This window comes from Phymastichus coffea, unplaced genomic scaffold (assembly GCF_024137745.1).
Source record: "Phymastichus coffea isolate CEN01 unplaced genomic scaffold, Cenicafe_Pcof_1.1 PCOF00003, whole genome shotgun sequence".
NCBI classification, from domain to species: Eukaryota; Metazoa; Arthropoda; class Insecta; order Hymenoptera; family Eulophidae; genus Phymastichus; species Phymastichus coffea.
Window position 1 is genome coordinate 13,357,542 of NW_026706814.1, and position 19,535 is coordinate 13,377,076.

Consider the following 19,535-nt stretch of genomic DNA (forward strand, 5'->3'; position numbering starts at 1 on the left):
CATGTACCTTCACTCTTCGGTTCGTCATTGCGTACCGGAAAATGTCTTTTCAAAATCATGATTACGTTCACCATCGTCGAAAGGAATGACTCAGCTATTTTTTTGCAACCGTAATTTTACTTTTTTACTTTATTCAAGTTACATACGCATGATTCCAATTGACGGGATTCATTGTTCTACGTTGTTCTAATCCATATACCTTAGTTTTATTTCATCACACAACAAGATATAATATTATATTATTGCCAAAAAATGTATTTGATATTCTCTTAATAATATCTGATGGTTCTTACGTCTTAAGACTTAAAACTTTGATGAGTCTGACATATCTTGTTACTGTGGGATGATGAAGCGTTCATTTTCTAAATTTGCAAGTAATATCCCATTAGTTTAATGTCATCCATTCAGTTACTAAAAAATAACAATTAAGTATCTGAACGAATTACTAAACGTAACTTTATCGAAATAACCCAAGAGCAAAGATACGTTTCATTAACATTAATATGTTAAACGATGAACGAGAACCATTTAATCAATTAATTAATTCTTGAATTATGTATCAAGTACCATTACGAAAATTTTATTTATTAATGAAAATTGTATAATATTCATTCTTTTACTACTTACAAAGCATCATAATTCATAAATGCTTTTTTCCTCAGATTTTATAAATATCAAAATTGTTCGACAGAGATTCCGCATCGCGACCTATCTTATTCGATCTATTTTACAATTTTTACAAAATATCCGTTGTGCAGCGGAACTTGATTATTTTCGGAATTGTAACATCTTGCCAGACGTGAAAGTGAATGCGTTCATAAGCACTTTCATCCTTGAGGCTGCGTCACCGCCAACGATACTCCGGACACAACTTTCGATCATCGCACTTTTATTAGCTTGTTTTATGAAAATCAATGATCTGTGATACACGCAAGCACGAGAAATACACTAGACAGAAGGCATGGCAAGAGGTTTATACTACACCTAATAGCTACTATACCTGTGAAAATGTATGAAAGTGTAAATTTTGTTTTAGTATCGAAAGAAATTTGCCATTGAGTTATAAATTGATCTATGAAACAAAAGTTATCAGATGTATAGTAACATGGTAATTGTGGAGTATTTTCGGTTGCGAAAACAAATGATTAGATATTTCTAGACGTATCAAACGTTTTATGACTAAAATTTTCTCTAACATATATTTTTCTATATAGATTTTATATATATCCAACATTAAGTACGTACATTCAATACGTTTATTTATCTAAATGTATGTCCTCTGTAGAATTTCTCTTTACCTGACGGACATGGGAATAAATTATCATTAATCAAATGAAATTTTAAATTTTGCAAAATTTCCAATCTAAGTTTTTGCGTTATGATTATTTTACGTAATACGTATACCTAAGGTAAAAAAGAAATATTTTTAGTGAAACTTGAATGTTTCACCACTAATTTAAATAAATTATAAATAAAACTTGTTTACATAGTATGTATTACTAAACCAATTAGTAACTTGAACAATAATTATAAACTAATCGCACTTTAAAAATACACCATCCCTCACTTTAAAACCCTATAATATTTTTTGGTTGACTTTTGTTTGTTTTTACTGCACATATATATTCGCTCAAACTTAAGAACTTACTGTTATATACAGTAATATTTTGTGCGAGCAGCATCAAGTTGTCTGAGATGTCACACGTAACTTTCACTCTGGACGACATTGTAAAAATTATTTTAAAAATAAATAAGAATCAGTCAAACGTGATTATGCGTCATTCAAATGTTGACTCGAGAGTGATTAAATAAATATACGTTCATAATATTCGAAATCAATTGGAAACATAGAGATTTTTTGTGAGAGCAGTAGTTGCTATCGATGGATACTGCTGCAGCGGTGATGCGGCGATAGATCTATAATCGAAAGGTGGTTCGTCAATATCTTCTTTCACCTCATACCCCTTTCTACTGGTTGTGTTTATTGTACCCAAAATATCTGAACTTCTTGACACTTCCGCAACTCCCGATGATGACATAGGTTCGAATGATGATGCTGAAATCGAAAATATTCCAAATTATTACAATAAATATACGCGTCGAAACAGAATTTCATCATACATAATTGTTAACGTTCATAATTTGAAAACATACTTGCAGGAACATTATATATTAAGAAAATTACTCTTTTTACACTGACAACTCTGTAATTTTTACGGGTGAATTTTCTCCGTGTATCATCTTAAGAAATTTTAATAAAACTGTTTCTCACTTCTAAAAATATTTTAGTAAACAAAAAATATTTTGGTATATTTTGATCAATTTTTTATTTTTTATTCATTTATTAACGCCGTAAACTTCAAACCATAATAATCTGTGATTAAATAGTAAACTTTAAATTATGAACAGAAACAGTGATGTTTTATTCTCTGTTTTGTATTTTTTATTAAATTCGAAATTAATTTACTCATAAGTATTTAAGATTGATTTTGAATCATTTGTTGAAGTAAAATTAAATTCTTACCAGGGTAAAGAGAACTGGAACTGCTATAGGCACCAGGAAAAGCTGAAAGTTTTGGCCAGCTCTTAGTAAATTCAGAGATTTTCTTCTCATAATCATCCAACATAATGGTATCACGAATGACAAATTGGCCGGTGGTAGCACCGATGGTCGATGCAGATGGAACCTTCCCTATCGCGTTGCTGCCATCCTTCACTAAGTCGCCAGTGTGTGTCGCTTCTTGTTGATTGTTTGGTGGCGCTTTCACCACGATAGGACTCACTTTCGAAAGAAAAGGTGAGACATCAGACTGTGCATTTTTCACCGGGTCCAGTGGGTTGCCAATAAACGGGCGTTGCTGATGTTCGGTGAAGATTGATTGAGGACGTTCGATTGGTTGCAGTTTTGCAGGCAAATTTTTGTTGACGATGTAGGGATCGTTTGATATTGGTCGTAACGGATAAAAATTTGGTGGACCTGTTCCAGCGTAGATAGGTACCGCTTGGGGTCGCGGTCTATTCGCTTCTGCCGGGTAACGTTCAGGGTATCTGATAACAATCAATTTTTTTAGAATAATCAATAAGATTTTACCACATATATGTGCCATATATCAGTTATTTGGAGAAATTATTGTCATAACTAAATTCCAAGATATTATTTTTTTTTTTTATATTAATATTTTTCAATAGTAATGATTTCATTTTCGTATGAATTATTGATTTATAATATTTGCAATTTACCAGCATAATTGGATATATCTTGAGAAGTCTAAATATATTAATTATAAAATAATTATTGCAGAGAACCAATAACAAGTGCACGGTTGCTGATTTGTTTGCAACTTTGGGGAATCCATTTACACATAGAAATACATAAGAGTAAAAACAATTTTTCCATATTTATAGACTATTTTGTTAAATCTTGCAAGATTTTCAACAATCGTGTAATAGAAATAGCGGATAATCTAAGTAATGTTGAGTTTTAGTAATATTACACATAAAAGTTCTAATTCCATTTGATAAATTACGAATGCATTGAAAATTATTTGCAAATCTTTCATATTCGTATAAACTTTTAAAACTAAATATCACGATAAAACGATGTTGTTCTATTCAGCCAGTTATAATGGCTAACGCATTTTTGAAATTAAATTACTAATTGAATCACTATGACATACTTTATTTGTTATTAATCAAAGATACAATAAATTTCGAATATGTTAATGACTAATCTAATTTAAATAAATATAGTTTGTTTGAAATGAGGTTGGTTGACTCTCTAATGTTGTTAAGATAAAGAATATTTTATAAATAAACTTTCCAAATTAAATGCTTTAATTTGCAAATATTTTGGAGAAAATATAATATAATTTAGAAATGATATACAGTTATTTTTCTGTTAAAAATATAAAAAATCATAAAATATGAATGGGATTTTCATCCCTGATAATCAAAGCTTGAAATGTATTAATTATTATAAATAATTAGATCTCAAAAAAATGCACTGAAAATTCTTAGGATAAGTTATGTTTGGGATAAGCTATTATTTGAAGTCTTTTTAAGGGACTTTCTAAGTAAAATTATTGTTCTTTATATCTCACCTGTTTTGATTATTCAGTGGTACAAACCCTCCTTTATATTTCGAGTACGGTGGATAAAGCTTTGCAGAATATGGGTATGGATAGATAACTGGGCTTTTTCCATATGTAAGAGAGGCGTAGTTAGCGCCATTGTGGCTTGGCGCAATATCATTGAAACCGTGAGACTTTTGGTTACTCGTTGGTAAAGTTGCCCCAGCTTTGATTGGACCATAATGATTTAAAGGTGGTATGCTACGTTGCGGATAAGACGCTGACGCTGCCAGTTGGATAGTCCGTGATGGAACAGCTGGACTTCTTCTAATTTGCTTACTCGGTACAACCACTATGTATTTTTCCCTATAATTTACAATATTTTATACTCGAATGATAGCTATATTGATAGTTTTATTGCTTTTATAAAAACTTTATTTTATGCCATAGAAATAAATTGCTCGATCGATCTATTAACATCAGTATAACATACTTTGCTATGCTATTTCAGAGAAATTGCGTTTACTATCCTAATTTGACTCACCATTCTCATAAAACGAAAGCTAGAAAAAAATTTAGAAATAATTTAAGGTTTATTAGTCACACTGCTAATTTCAAATTAAACTTTCAATATAATTCGATACAATTTGTTCAAAAAATACTGCATAAAGTCGCGTGTTCTATTCATATTTGAGTTTTTCTCCTTTCAAGTTGGTTAAATATATTTAATAGCCTAATAAAGTGGCAACCGTATAACATACTATTGAAGTCGAGAAAACTCGCTTGGTACGTCCATTAAGTACTGATCGATCTATTAACATCAGTATAACATACTTTTCCTATGCTATTTTCCAGAAATTGAGTTCACTATCCTATTTATAGTAAATAATAATAAATTTATAGTAAATCATAATAAATTGCTCGATCGATCTATTAACATCAGTGTAACATACTTTGCTATGCTATTTCAGAGAAATTGCGTTTACTATCCTAATTTGACTCACCATTTTCATAAAACGAAAGCTCGAAAAACATTTAGAAATAATTTAAGGTTTATGCTAATTTCAAATTAAACTTTCAATATAATTCGATACAATTTGTTCAAAAAATACTGCATAAAGTCGCGTGTTCTATTCATATTTGAGTTTTTCTCCTTTCAAGTTGTTTAAATATATTTGCACGAGAAGTTTTTATTTATTATTTCATTAAAATTTGACAATAAATTACAACATACATTGATGAGCATCGCGATAGCCTAATAAAGTGGCAAGCGTATAACATACTACTGAAGTTGAGAAAACTCGCTTGGTACGTCCATTAAATTCTGATCGATCTATTAATATCGGTGTAACATGCTTTTCCTATGCTATTTCCCAGAAATTGAGTTCACTATCCTAATTTGACTCACCATTTTCATAAAACGAAAGCTAGAAAAACATTTAGAAATAATTTAAGGTTTATGCTAATTTCAAATTAAACTTTCAATATAATTCGATTCAATTTGTTCAAAAATTACTGCATAAAGTCGCATGTTCTATTCATATTTCAGTTTTTCTCCTTTCAAGTTGATTAAATATATTTGTACGAAAAGTTTTTACTTTTTATTATATTAAAATTTAAAAAAAATTAGAACATACATTGACAAGCATCGCGATAGCCTAATAAAGCAGCAAACGTATAAAATACTATTAAAGTCGAGAAAAGTCGCTTGGTATGTTCATTAAATACTGATTAGTGAATCCTCTAAACTCCTTGAAAACAATATTTTCTATATAATACTTTCATCAACTTTCATCAATTTTGATGATGATAGTTCTATTGCTTTCATTAATTTGTATTGCCACTCAGAACTATATATATACTCTTGAAATCACACCTCAATTTCTTGAAAACAGAAAGTGGTAAACGGTTTCTAAAATTGCTATACAGAACTCATTGTGAATTCAAGCGCCACATATGTAGTGAAAAGATCAGTTAAAATGTACAATTTTGTATGCTCTGATCGTAAAATAAAAACTTTTTTTTTAGGAATGAGGAGGTCACCGCTCTAATAAAGCACATTATAATTTTTATTGTTTTTCACCTTTCACTACTTTTATTCTAGAATTCATTATAAAAATCATATGTACCGTGTCAGTAAAAGTAATTCCAATGGAAATATGAACAAAGAAATTGTTAAAAACTTTCGAAACTTTGGCTTTTGTGATTTTTTCCTAATTAACTTAGTACGGTCGGCTTGGGCCATTCTAAATTATTTGTATTAGCACTATTCTTCGTGCAATTAAAACATAGTAATAATCCTATTGTTTATTAACAAATTAATTTATAGCTCTGTCCTTATTTGTATGTATACTTACGCATTCACTAAAAGTAGATTGTACGAGACAAAGAGAGTTGTAATAGTAATCTGCAAACAAGAAAATGACGAAATGCACTGTTTTGCTTTTGAAAGTATAGATATTAAAAAAATATTAACGATATATTTTATCAATCGTTGTTTTAAAATAATTGCACGTAAATGAATCATAATGACATGATAATAAATATAATTTATACACAAAAATAACAGTAGTATAATATTATATTATTTTTCAGATAATTTTTTAATTTAGATAAAGATTAATTTTTCATAGAAAGTAAATTTATTATCAACTTAAAAAAGTTATTTCAGTATTTTTAAATAGAAAATTTGGTTATGAATTACGAGAAATCGATAGACATTAATTATGTGACATTTATTACATATTTCCAATAATATTGTGGCTTTATCCAATATGCGTAACTTATAAATAATATAAAATTATTCATATTACGTAAAATATTTCAAATAATTCGGTGTAATATAAATTTTAGTAAAACTGAAAAAAAAAGTTATTTTTGAATATCAGTTGATAGTTATATTGATGCTCGAGTAATTAATTTTCATTGTTTCAAATTAAATATTTCAAATTATTTGATTAGTCATTATTGTCCTGGAGGATGTCTAATAAAATAAATAAAAAAGTGAAAGGAAATTCAATTTTCACGTGAATGTACTATTTAAAGTGAATTATAATTCAGGTATTGTAAGAGAAATTAATTTTTATGTATGTTCCATTTTTAGAATATGCACTTTTAAAAGAGCTTTAACAATTAAATTGGAATAAATTTATATAAATACGTGTAAATTTTATATAAACAATTTAAGTGTAATAAATTTATATGAATACGTCTTTTACTCACGTATAAAATAATCAATAACATTGAAGTTTCAATGGAAAAGGGCACATTTAGGAAGATGTAAAGTAGTAATAATAAATTGAATTAATGAAGATCGTCCATGAGTTCGAAAGAAAAACTGAACGAGACGTTTATTGAACATCAGTTGAAATATTGATTAATAAGCGGCGCTAGAGCACAAATCGAAGTGATCAATGATTAGGGAGAAATATGAGCAATCATCGCCGCAAGCACTAGATAGTCGTGAATTAGCGAGAGCGCAAGTACACTATAGAATTTGAAAACGGATGTAGATGTTTTCACTCACGAGCAGATTCATCCTGTTACGCCAGTAAATGGCCGGGTTTTCTCGATACAAACAGGCAGAGCACGCCGTTCGAAGCGCGTCCGACTAGGGAATATCACCTATCGAAACTGTCACACGTGCGCGCGTATATGTACGCGCCGCTTGCAGAGAGCTGTAGACTATTCAGCGCAAGAAATGCCAACACATTGCGCGAGTCGCCGACGGAGTGTTAGCTCTTTTATACAAAGGTGGGGTAAGTATAGCAAGCCTAGGTGAAGCGGACCCATAGAAAACGTAAATGCGAGCTGACGGAAAAGAAAATTGCTCAGAGTGAGAGAATCTCTAGACCCCACTCCGCACGCACACACCTGTTTGGTCTCTGCGCGCCCGACTAATCCTGACAATAGAGATTTTTTTCTATCCTTGGAGAAGAGGCTACCACAGTCCGTTCAAATGGCATGCGTGACCCAGTAGCGCCAGGCTGGAAGCCAGCTTTGCCAATTAATTGCCACTTTCTTTTCCTCGTCCTCTCCTCCAGCATGCACGCTGCCTACAAATTGCGATATCGAGAGCCTCTCTGCTCCTGCGAAGATTGAACATTCGCGGCTTGTTCCACATTAGTGAGAGCGTCTTGCCGTTGCTGTGGCTGCTGCTGCTGCAGGTTCTTCTCTTTCTCTTTCCGTCTCGCGTATAGATGGATATGCGATTTGTGTTTTTCATTAGGTCGCTTCTACTACTGCTGCAGCTGTTGCTATCTAGGTGTGCCAACTTTTTTGCCGACAGGTGAAACCATACGACATCGCGCCTTAATGCTTCTACTAATGAAAATATCTACGCGAATTTCAAGTTCATTATGTGAGATTGACCTATGCACGTGTCTTATTTCGGATTGTGTGCATTGAAATTAAACAAAAATTGCGAATATTGCAAAAATTGCTTAAATATGGATTATGAATTATTGAAAGTGGATCTTTACATTTTTCAGATAAATAACTACAAAAATGATATTTATTTAATCCAAATTTCAATACTAACAAGCATCTTTAATGACTGAAATAATTTCATAAATATTAATATAATATTTTTTATTTGCACTCTATAATACTCAAATGTAGATCTTTGCTCTCAAAATTGTCGTTTTACAAAGAGTCAGTGGGAGTACGTAACACTTTTAGAAATAAGATTGTTTTCTTTTATGAATACTCAAACTGGTTGGTGTGAAATCATATGGGTCAACAAATTTCTTCCCACGCGGCTTCATAAAGTATGTTATTAATTTTTACAAGAGAATAGATAAAGTTTAAAGGTAATTTAAATTTTTGTTTAATTTAATTTATTTATATTAAAATGTAAAGTATTAATAATTGTACATTATTTTACAGATATACTTACAGCGCTTTGTTCATCCATTAAACATTTCAAAGATTTAGTTTTATTGGGTGTAATTTTCATGTATTTTTAAAATTGACTATATGAAAATAATGTCAATGAAATGATTAAAAAATGTACTTCACTTCAACTTCTTTTGATCAAATGAAATCATATAAACGAATCATCAATCATAATAATCATTAATATATTGTTATTACATAATCATAACAAATTATTAGGTTTAAATTCATATCAGAATTGGTTTATACTCTAAAATATAGCATCTGGTATTGGTTTGTTTCTCTCCAGAGTGAAGATTTCACTTATTCTAGAAACACTTACCTGGAAATATATAGGCGTTTAACGTGTTTGAGATCGTTAACTCGCTACGATTTAAGCTTAGCGTTATGCTCCACAAAATGCACTCTTATTGCTGATTTCTCGATCTGGAATATAGTCATGGCGTGACTGCCAATACTCGATTGAGAAATATTTAGATTTTAAAAATTCGAACTTATAAATACTTAACCTTCGTAGTTGTACGGAAACAAGGTTGATGCCCTTTAACAAACATCTTTCAAATTATTGATGTTAAAATAATACTGTGAAATTAGCTATGAGTTTTTTCATAAAATTAATACAAAAGTGTAGCATTCAGTTCGATGAAAGTCACATTAACGTGATTAGAAAATATATATACTATAGTAACACTTATTTTCATGAAGAATTATTTTTTACCATCAACTAAAGCAATTGTTTGTTATTCCAAGTTTATTTCTTATTAATGTAATATCATTTAAATATTTTTATACTTTATACTCTACTGTAATATAAAAATTATACACAATGCGATAATTGTGTATCCTATAATACATTAATTTAGTTTATTTTTATTTGTTAGGCAAATAAATAATATAAATAGTATATAAATAGTAGTATGCAGTTTAATAAATTGAAAGTACATGAGTTTTTCATGTATAAAAAGTTATTTCGTTCAAATTCTAAATTGCTAAATTTCCAAGCATTATTGTACCTTGTAATGAATATATTATCATTGAATAATAATCGAAGTATGAAAAATGCTGTAGAGTAATCAAATAATAAATATGTAGTAATTTGCCTTAATTTGATTTATTTTGGTGTCTTAGCGTCGACCGAAGTATTAAATAATTCAGGGAAGTTTTTCTCGTTAAAACTGTTTCTGATATACTTACCATTTTAATTTGTTCGTTTTTAGCAATTCTATTTTTCATGTTAAAAAATATTATATTACTAAAATATATAATGTCATATTAATTTTAGTATTAAACAATGTGTGATTGGTTTACATTTCTTATATTAATTTCTGAATATTCTTATATATATTATTAAATGTAAATAATAGTAACAAAAGAACAGTTACTAATGTTTGAAACAAAATAAACGAGTATTCACGAAATATTCACAAATCTTTGGCGAATTTCTCACTAATTTCGTAAGTGCTTTTTTAATAATAATTGGAAACATCTACTTAGTACATTACCTGACTAGGACGGCAAAGTAGAATCTTCTCTCGTGCGGCATTTACGTCCGAGTAAACCGAGGGTAGAAAGTTACGAAACGAGAATTTCTAAATTTGAAATTTTGAAAATATAAAAAATTCTGAACGATATTCATTTACTTATAATTCTTAAAGTAAATATTATTCATAATGTTCAACAAATTAAGAGTGCGATAAAAAAATATTGAATATTTGCTCTAAAATTCTTTAGAAATTCTTGTACATGCTGTAAACTTGTGTAAATATAGCATATATGGAGTTAAAATACCGAGTTCTCAAGGAATATTCTTGCGCGCGTAATAACATCAAATAATTATGTGTATGTGCATGCGTATGACGTTTTGTCGTAATGCGCAACAGCATAATTTTAATGACACACACAAAATCGAAATCATGGCTATGGAAAGAGAGAGTATTTAAAAGAAGCAATGAACGTCGGGGCAAACGCTCGACGAGGAAAGCCTCGTGGTAATATTGAGATAAGCGAGTAGGAGTTTTACTCCCTGCAAACCTATTCATATTAAGATGCACACATCCACAGATGTATACTATTTCGCGGCTTATAAAGTTTTATTGGTAACAACGTCGGATTTTGTAGTTTTGAAAAATACTAGCAGCTACTGTGTTACGGTAAATTGTCAGTACAGTAGAGCACTATCTTCTATAAAACGATATGAGTAGATCTTTGTTTTCGTATTTTGTTTGTAAAGTATAAAACTTAATTTATGAATACTTGTCTTAAATCACATTCGAAAAAAAAAAAAAAAATTTTCATTAGTATATTCTAAACGCCTGACATATGAATTCTTATATATTTTTATTTGCTAAATCCGAATAATCTGTTCCCCAGTTGTTTGATGGCCTTATTATAATTTAGATTTTTATGTTTATGATAGTGGGAACTGATTTGTACATCATTTCACCGATAGAAAATGATCTTCCTTTCTCCAAGTTGGCGCACACACATACATTTCTTGCACGCAATCTCAACTGTAACTGGCGCACACCCTAAGCGCATACAAGACGAAAAAATGACTTTCTTTGGTGTTCTTGCGATGAAAATGGCGTACTTAAAAGTTCTGCAGTACTTGAAATCGTTCATTCGTAGTTTATGAACTGTAAATGTACAGAGATAAAAAAACGGTAGAAAAAAATATGGTTAGAAAAATATTAGAGTTCTCATAATGTTTATCAGGATGTTACAGTGAAAATGTTCATAGTATCATTATTTCTGCCTAACATGCCATAGCGTCTCACGTTGACGGCAGCTGTCATCGTAATTTTTTTGGGATTTTTCTATCTACCGCGTATCTGTACATTAATGATGTACCGATAAGATGAAATTCGTGACTTATATATTACAATATTTTTAGAATTAAGTATGATTTATTTGTTGGTGAAAATGTATTATATCATAAACTAAAATTACTTTGTTTACCAAGAGGCTTGCCACTCACTCAATGAAAAATTATATACATGCCTTAAAATTATATACATAAAAATTATATACATGGCTGCGTAAAAACTTGTCGTTTTTACGCAGCCGCTCCAAGGCAAAAGAAATGTTTCAATTGAGATTCTACGAGTGTTTTATGACCCGCAAACCCATACAAATTATTTCGGACCAGCCTATTACTGGAATGAGTATGCAGTCTAGTTCTCAATTGACAAGTGCAATTTCGAAGAAAAAAAGTCTGCACGAGCGCCTTTCTCCAACTCACAAAAGAATTATAATTTTTACGAATGCCAAAATATTGCTGACGTGCTTTCCTTTGTGCAGCTGCAATCGAGTCACTCAATTAAGTTTACTTTCCATTGCCGCTAATTGAGTAACGAGGTTCCTTTGGCTTTCCTATGCCGCTGCACTACGCGCGGTTAATCATCTGTGAAGCCAAACAATGCTAACCCAACCCACGTTCACGCTGTTCGTGATCTTGATCTTGAACGGCAGACTTGCCTTATCCTTCTCCGCTATTGATAAGTCTCAATGCACAATTGAATGAAAAGGTTCCTTGTTCAGTTGCTTTTCCAAACGAATGTTTCTTTTTTTTTGTAAATTGTTAGTCTTTTTATACTTTTACTTATGGAAGCAAATGGTTTTTTTAATCTCTATGGCGTATCATTAATCTACTATGAATTAGCATTAAAATTTTTCGCGAACTAAAATATTATTATTTACGATTGATAATAGCATATTTTAAATTGAAAAATCAAATATCTATTCAAATACATTTTTTAATTTAATTTCTTATTTGAAGGTGGTGGATGATCTATCAAACTGTTAATCAATTATTTACTTCTCACTTTATTTGGAAACCAATTACTTGACCGACTTGTAATAAATAGTCCATTATTCACACTTCCTGATTCATAATATTGACGTAGAACGTTATCGAAGAAAGTTTTAGAAAGCTCTAGTACATTAACATAGTTTAAAATAGTAGTATAAAGTTTAATAATATGCAATAATGTTTTAAAATGAGAAAAATACGAAAAGAGAACTTTAGGTTAGATAAACTACACTTTTTCAACATCAAACTAGTATCTTCATTTTTAAAAAAGCTAGTTTAAAAAATGGTTATGAATGGTTCCATTATCTGCGAGTTCAATAAACACAGCATTGTCCAGGTAAGTTTAATGCAAGAATAGAAAGGAAAAGTTCATGATCGAGTGATGTATGTGACAATATATCTGCAAGTAAAATGATATCTGAAAAAATTATAATACATAAAACTAAGAGTGGAACCTGAGTCAAAAAAAGGAAAAATTTACGGACGCGTCGTGAATGGTTAGCTTTTTCCCGTCACGCTTCCTTTCACAATCCAGTAATCAACCATACAACTGTGGAGTACACAGTGTTCACATACACACTCACTCATACTGGACACACTGCACGCCTACTACTTGTTATAACCCAAGCGTCCGCATATTAGGTATATAAGTGTAGCATTGGTCGCGCACTACGAACAGATCGTGACCGAGACTCAAGCAGTGTACACAGTGTAGTCAATTGTTCTATTCAAATACGTCTTCATTCGTTGCGTGTGAGATGATGTCGGAATTCTCGGTAAGAGCTTCTTTTGTATTTTATTATGCGCTTTTATATTTCTTACTGCATTTCATATTTACGATAATTTTACAAATTTAGTTTTTATCGCAATTAATAAAAATGTATACCTAATTAAGCATCAATTATGCGATTGTAATTGATCTTTTAATCTTAAGCTCATCATCCTCGTAGCCATATCAGTTTTATACAGCGTTTTTGCAGATGATGATGGACAGTAAGTATTACAAAGTAAACAAATTAGCATACGAAGAAAAAAATTTTCATAACTTATATGTCTTTAGTCATCACCATGTGATAATCCATGTGCCGTACAAAATTCATACCGTCCACCACATTAAGCATATTCACCATCAAAAAAAAGGTGCCGACGAAAAGTACGAAGTGCTCGGTTATACGATTGGAAAACCTATCGACTTAAGTCATCAATTGGGTGAGCAGCACTATGAATCACATTTGCCGCCTCCACCCCTACCACCACCAATACCGATACATCACCATCACCACGAATCCACGTCATATCACCACCATCCGGAAGAAACACATCATCACGAGTTCAGTGGTGGGAACGAACTTGGATATGGCCACGAATGGTCACCAAGCTTTGGACGTGAATTTAATGGGGGAGGTCCACTTTACGATAATCATGCAAATTTTGGTGGAGGCAACGAGTTCGCTGGTTTTAATGGATACGACTAGTTTATGTACGGAAAAAACATTCAATTATTCTTTGTTGATTTTTCGGATGTTTGTTGCTTGTTTCATTTATGTGAAAATTTGTTTATCATGTGCTGAATGTTACAATAAATTATTTTATCTATCAATAAAATTTTAACTAGCTTAATTTAATTCTAAAAACAAAGAATAAAGGTATACTCTATCAGAAACTTTGCCTTCGACAAACGCGATGTTTCACGTTACATTTATATATTGCGAAGCTATAATTTTCTAAAATACTGAAAGGATAATTTACGTAGTTCAAATCTTTTCGACGAAATGCCAGTGTAGAATGACTAGTGCGGAAAGGATCATCAAACAAGTTTCTCTATCGTTTTAAACTATTTCATTTTGGAAAAATCGACCAATTTTTCGTCACAAGTGAAATTCTTTGTGAAAGTTGATATCTACATCTACAGATTAGATGATATTTTGCTTTGTTTTATCGCTATTTCAAACACTTTCGCGAACGCTCAATTCGTTGACTCTCGCCGCCGCTTCATGGCTACATCAATTTTTGTATACTAGTCGTGTGCTGCAATTATTATTCATCATTGTACATCGTAATAACTACTTGAAGAATAAGACAATAATGCTATCAATAATGCTATATTTTTTGTTTAGTAGTAGTTTATTTCTTGAACTACACCTGTAACGTACATTATTCTTAACAAAAAATGAATCAAGTATAAAAATTATAAAGTCTCATTATTGAGAACTTATCATATGTTTGATTATGATATATATACAATTACACATAATATTCGTACTTCTAAAAACATTAACACTTTAAAGTTTAAAAACATTCAGTCGGTTACTAACAAAATTTGTTATACTTTTCTATTTCAAATTATTAATAGAAGATCTTTCTCGAATTCATATATTTATCTAAGTATCATCTTAGCAATAAAAAATCTTTTATCTATTCTCTTTTTTTTCGCTGATCTTTGCTCGGCATTCAACTCTTTATCATATTTTCCAAGATAGCTGTGTTTTTTATACTTATTATAACTGTCATCCTCACGACCGTTTTTGTTAAATTCTGAATGTTTTTTTTCCTTGTCGTAAAAGTCCGCAAGATCTTTATGGATTACGTGTCCGGTTTCACTATTCATTCCACGGCGATAACCATGCTCATAATATACGTTTTCCACATCATTTGGTTTGTCTTCCTCGATGTCTTCATGGATGGCATATTCTGAAACAGGAGGGACTCGTGGGTCCATGAGTTCTTCTGGGTCAATGGGCGGTGCAAAGTATCCAACAGGATTTCCTTGTGTTGGAGGTTCGTCAGTTAAAAGATTTTCTGGGAGTTCGTCAGAGTACGGAGGACCATAGGACTGATATCTGTCCTCTCTAATAGGCATGTAATCGTCGTAGGGCGCTGTCACGGTCTTTTGTTTGTCGTGGTGATATCCACCTGCTTGACTTTCTTCTACGCCGTTATTGTAGTTGTATGATTTGTACGACGTCCAGTCTTCAACGTGGTGCTCCTCTTTCTCGTGCTCAATGGGTTTCATTTCGTGTACATGAATATATACCGTTTTTGTATGAAAGTGATGCTTTACTATTTCTGGTACGTAAACTTTGAAGTGTACGCTAAAATGTTTTAAACGACATTAAATGAAAGTACGAAGCTTTACATCAGTCTCCGTGTTATACTTTTGATTTTCATATTTTCTATGAAGAATCAAGTTTTATTCATGAAAAATTTACCTTTTTTCATCTCCATCTCCACCAAACGATTCAACAATTAATGTTACGAAAGCTATCACAGTTATTTTCTGAAAATTATATTACAATTCAATAACGAACTTTTGATGACACAATTATAATCACTCAATGTATCAAACCGAACTAAAATTCTTTTTTGTTTTCAGTTCAATATATAAATTATAACAAATAAAATAAAGCATAGAAGACACTTTTCTTTTGCAAAATTATTATTCTTATTAAAAATTAATATTATTTGATTCATGACTTCCGCTTGTATTCAAATTATATTGCGAAATACATGAACAAAATTGGTATTACCATTGCGTATTATAATTACTCCAATATCATAGACAGCATATACTATTGTTAGTACACGCGACGACTTTTGCAGTAGATCTGTGGTGATAGTTAATGCCGTCGCGTCTTTTATCGACGATCGCACGAATGATTTTCGCCACTGTCACGGTTAATTGCTTTGCTCAACTTCGTCGAGCCTACGATGATAGGTACATAAGAAATGTAGCAAAAAGTTTGCAGAACGGTTGGTCACGGAAATTATATTCGACGTTCGAGAAAATCATTGACAAGCATTAAAGAAACAAATTGTCGGTCAATTTCACAGACAATTTGTTCTAGTAGTACATTTTATTATTTGAGAAAATAAAAAAAATTATCAGTCGGTCAAGGCCTGAAGAAAGTGAAATCAATGCTAGTGAAAGACAGAATTTTCCTAGAAAGCGAAATTGATATGAAACCATAGTTAGTACTAAAAGAATTAATTTTTCATCGCAAAAGTAGAATGGTCAATAAGAATCTACTTTCCCAAATCTGTTAGTACGTTATTTTTTTATACGATGTGTGGAAAATTCAGCTTTTAATCTCACATTCTAGGCTGAACGGTGTATGAAAGATGCATTTTCCATACGAAGTGTCCAAAAGTAACAGCGACTCCTCAGCAAATGTAAGAAACCACGTAATTAAAACAATAAGATGTTAAAGTTCTCAAAAGTGATGAAATTATCAAGAAAATCGAGATTATATTATTAAAGTAATATTTATTAATTAAAATATGAAAAACCTAGATGCATTAGTAAGGATATTCAGCTTAAATTTTGTCAAGAAGCAGTATACAAGGAAATAATTAGCAAAGTAATTAAACTATAATTATTTTCTGTGCTATACCTACTAAGCTACTAACAATTAATTTAACAGTGGTATAATGATGAAGATAATTGCTTATATTGTACATCTTTGACTGATTCTAATCATTATTAAGTATGCCTAAAGTTTTGTGTATAACTAAGTATGTAGTTATGAAGTACGTAATGATCACATAATTAGATTTGTACTAAATTTCATGTTTATATGATTCGCATCATATTTCACATGTAGATCATTGGCTCGTTATTCTTTGCATAATAGTATCGATTTATTTCATCCTAAAATGACACTCTGAACAAATTTGCCCAAGGTACATGTAATGGGTAACGTAGTTGTAGGTATGATATCGAAATAATTTATTAAACATTTTGAAATTCAGTATATTGAAGTTATAAAATCAGATACAAATCGAAAAGCATGCATGTGCACTATGCAGAAGTTTTCAATGAATTTTAAATGCTTTTGTTACCAAGTATCTCAATCTGGAGTCAAATTTCACTCAAACACCTTTCCGTTTTAATGACTTCCAGTCATGTCACAAACTTGCTAATAAACAAGCGTTGACAAATAGAACATTTCGATCCTAGCATGAGCAAATGATTTCAATCTTGTAATGATGTTTGCACCAAAGCAAAGCGAGGAAGAAACATCCACACAAGGGTTTTCCCTTCCCAATTGCAGTTATGACTGCTCTAATTTTTATTCAACGCGTCGTGGGGAAATTATGACTTCTCCGCGCTTGGCGAAAATTGTACACTCAGTTTTATACGTAGTTAACGTTCAGCAGAGGTTTTCATTATGTGCCTTTCCACCCGCGCTTCACTTGGGCATAAACCTCACACAAGACAAGAATCTACTTTCTCGCACTAGTTAGTTAATGTACTATTTCAATTGTACAAAGACCATTTGTCGAGGAAAAATAAAAAGACATGTACTTGTAAATAAATTTAGAAGGGGTGGTGCAAGAGTTACTGCTCATATCTTTAGCGTATAGCCATGTTAGCACACTTAGAAATTATTTAACAACTGAGACAATTAGCCTTTTAAATTTAAAATTTTTTTCAGGATATTTCGTAGTGAATACGTTCTTTAATTAAAATAGATGTTGATTGTAAACAATTTTTTGTTCATACTGAAAAATATTATTATAATTATAGAACTTGTTTCAAGCGTATTATTCGCATTTAAGAGATACTTTTACGTATTAGAATATGTTATAAACACTTATTATAGTATAATAAAATTATACAATGACATTTTTATAAAATTACTGTGATTTTGGTTGTTCTGATTCCACCTTAAACTTCAAGTCCAGTCATGATGTATGTGAACATTTTCTTACCATATTTGAAGCTGTGTTCGATCGTTAAAAGCAATACGGAAAAAATCAACTTTTAATGTTTCATTAACAGATTCGTTAACCTCTCAAGAAAACCTTATCATAAGTTGCTTTCTTTCCGTATTGTCTCCACTGATAGAACAGTTTCAACTAACAATAAGATACAACTATGGCCGTTAATAACAGCAATCACGAAATTTTCCGACCACATTCAATTAATAATTAATTTACTTCTATAGTTGAAATTTTAGTAATTTAATTAAATTTTAATAATTAAAATTTGTCAACACAAGTTTCATATTCGTGGAAGCCATTTTATTATTTCATTTTTATGTCGATAATTAGTTATTATGTTCTCAGATATTACATTGAATGTATATATAATAAATGAAGCCCAAAAATCATTCATTTAGATAATAACACATGAAATTTATTCATATTACAAAGTTGATTGTAATTTGTACACAAACAAACATTTACAAGTGTATGTATCAGTATATAAATAATTAATAATACATAATTTGTACATTTCAGGATCACGGATCATTGAAACTCTACGTCCACGAAATGGCAGTTCTATATTTTGCTGCTGTTTTTTTTTACCTATTCTCTATTGATGATTCTTCTTAGTAATAGCCACCATAACCATAATATTCATCGTCGTCTAATAGCGGTTCATGATTAAAATGTGCATGATCTTTTTTATGGTCGCCATGATGTTGATGTTTGATAATTTTGTAGATAGTGTGAGTGTGCTTATGACTTTTTATGTGATAAGGTACAAGAATAATCACTTTTTTTGATCTGAAATAATCAAGATTTTTGTGCAAGAAATTAGCGAGTAGAATAGTTTACAAACAATTATTAATAATTTGTTAGTATTATTACAAGCAATTATTTTAAGGATCATAAAATGTAACAATAATGATGCGATTGATTTTTTAATGTAATGAAACAGTCTAAAAAGAACGGCTGATTAATTTCTGAAAAATGGTATTTCATCAAAAATGTTGATTTCTGTAGTTAACATAAGTATTTACCCTGCATAC

The 19,535-nt window shown here is 30.8% G+C and overlaps 2 protein-coding genes across 3 annotated transcripts; one reads left to right on the forward strand and one right to left on the reverse strand.

Moving 5' to 3' along the window:
• Window positions 1-1,835: 1,835 nt before the first annotated feature.
• LOC131666037 (uncharacterized) lies at window positions 1,836-10,509 on the reverse strand. The gene is made up of 4 exons (XM_058938373.1): window positions 10,469-10,509; window positions 4,101-4,436; window positions 2,525-3,048; window positions 1,836-2,056 (listed from the first exon to the last, which is right to left on the reverse strand). The coding sequence occupies exons 1-4, from the start codon at window positions 10,507-10,509 to the stop codon at window positions 1,836-1,838; spliced, it is 1,122 nt and encodes a 373-aa protein (XP_058794356.1).
• A 2,995-nt stretch (window positions 10,510-13,504) lies between these two features.
• Window positions 13,505-19,116, forward strand: LOC131665259 (histidine-rich glycoprotein-like). Of its 2 annotated transcripts, XM_058937045.1 has the most exons (4): window positions 13,505-13,553; window positions 13,712-13,770; window positions 13,838-13,986; window positions 19,021-19,116. In XM_058937045.1, exons 1-4 carry the CDS (start codon window positions 13,536-13,538, stop codon window positions 19,101-19,103), a joined length of 309 nt encoding a protein of 102 aa, XP_058793028.1. In that variant the 5' UTR covers window positions 13,505-13,535; the 3' UTR covers window positions 19,104-19,116. The 2 variants fall into 2 exon arrangements, with proteins under 2 accessions (XP_058793028.1, XP_058793019.1); XM_058937036.1 differs by lacking the exon at window positions 19,021-19,116 and having other exon boundaries at window positions 13,838-14,362.
• The last annotated feature ends 419 nt before the right edge of the window (window positions 19,117-19,535 follow it).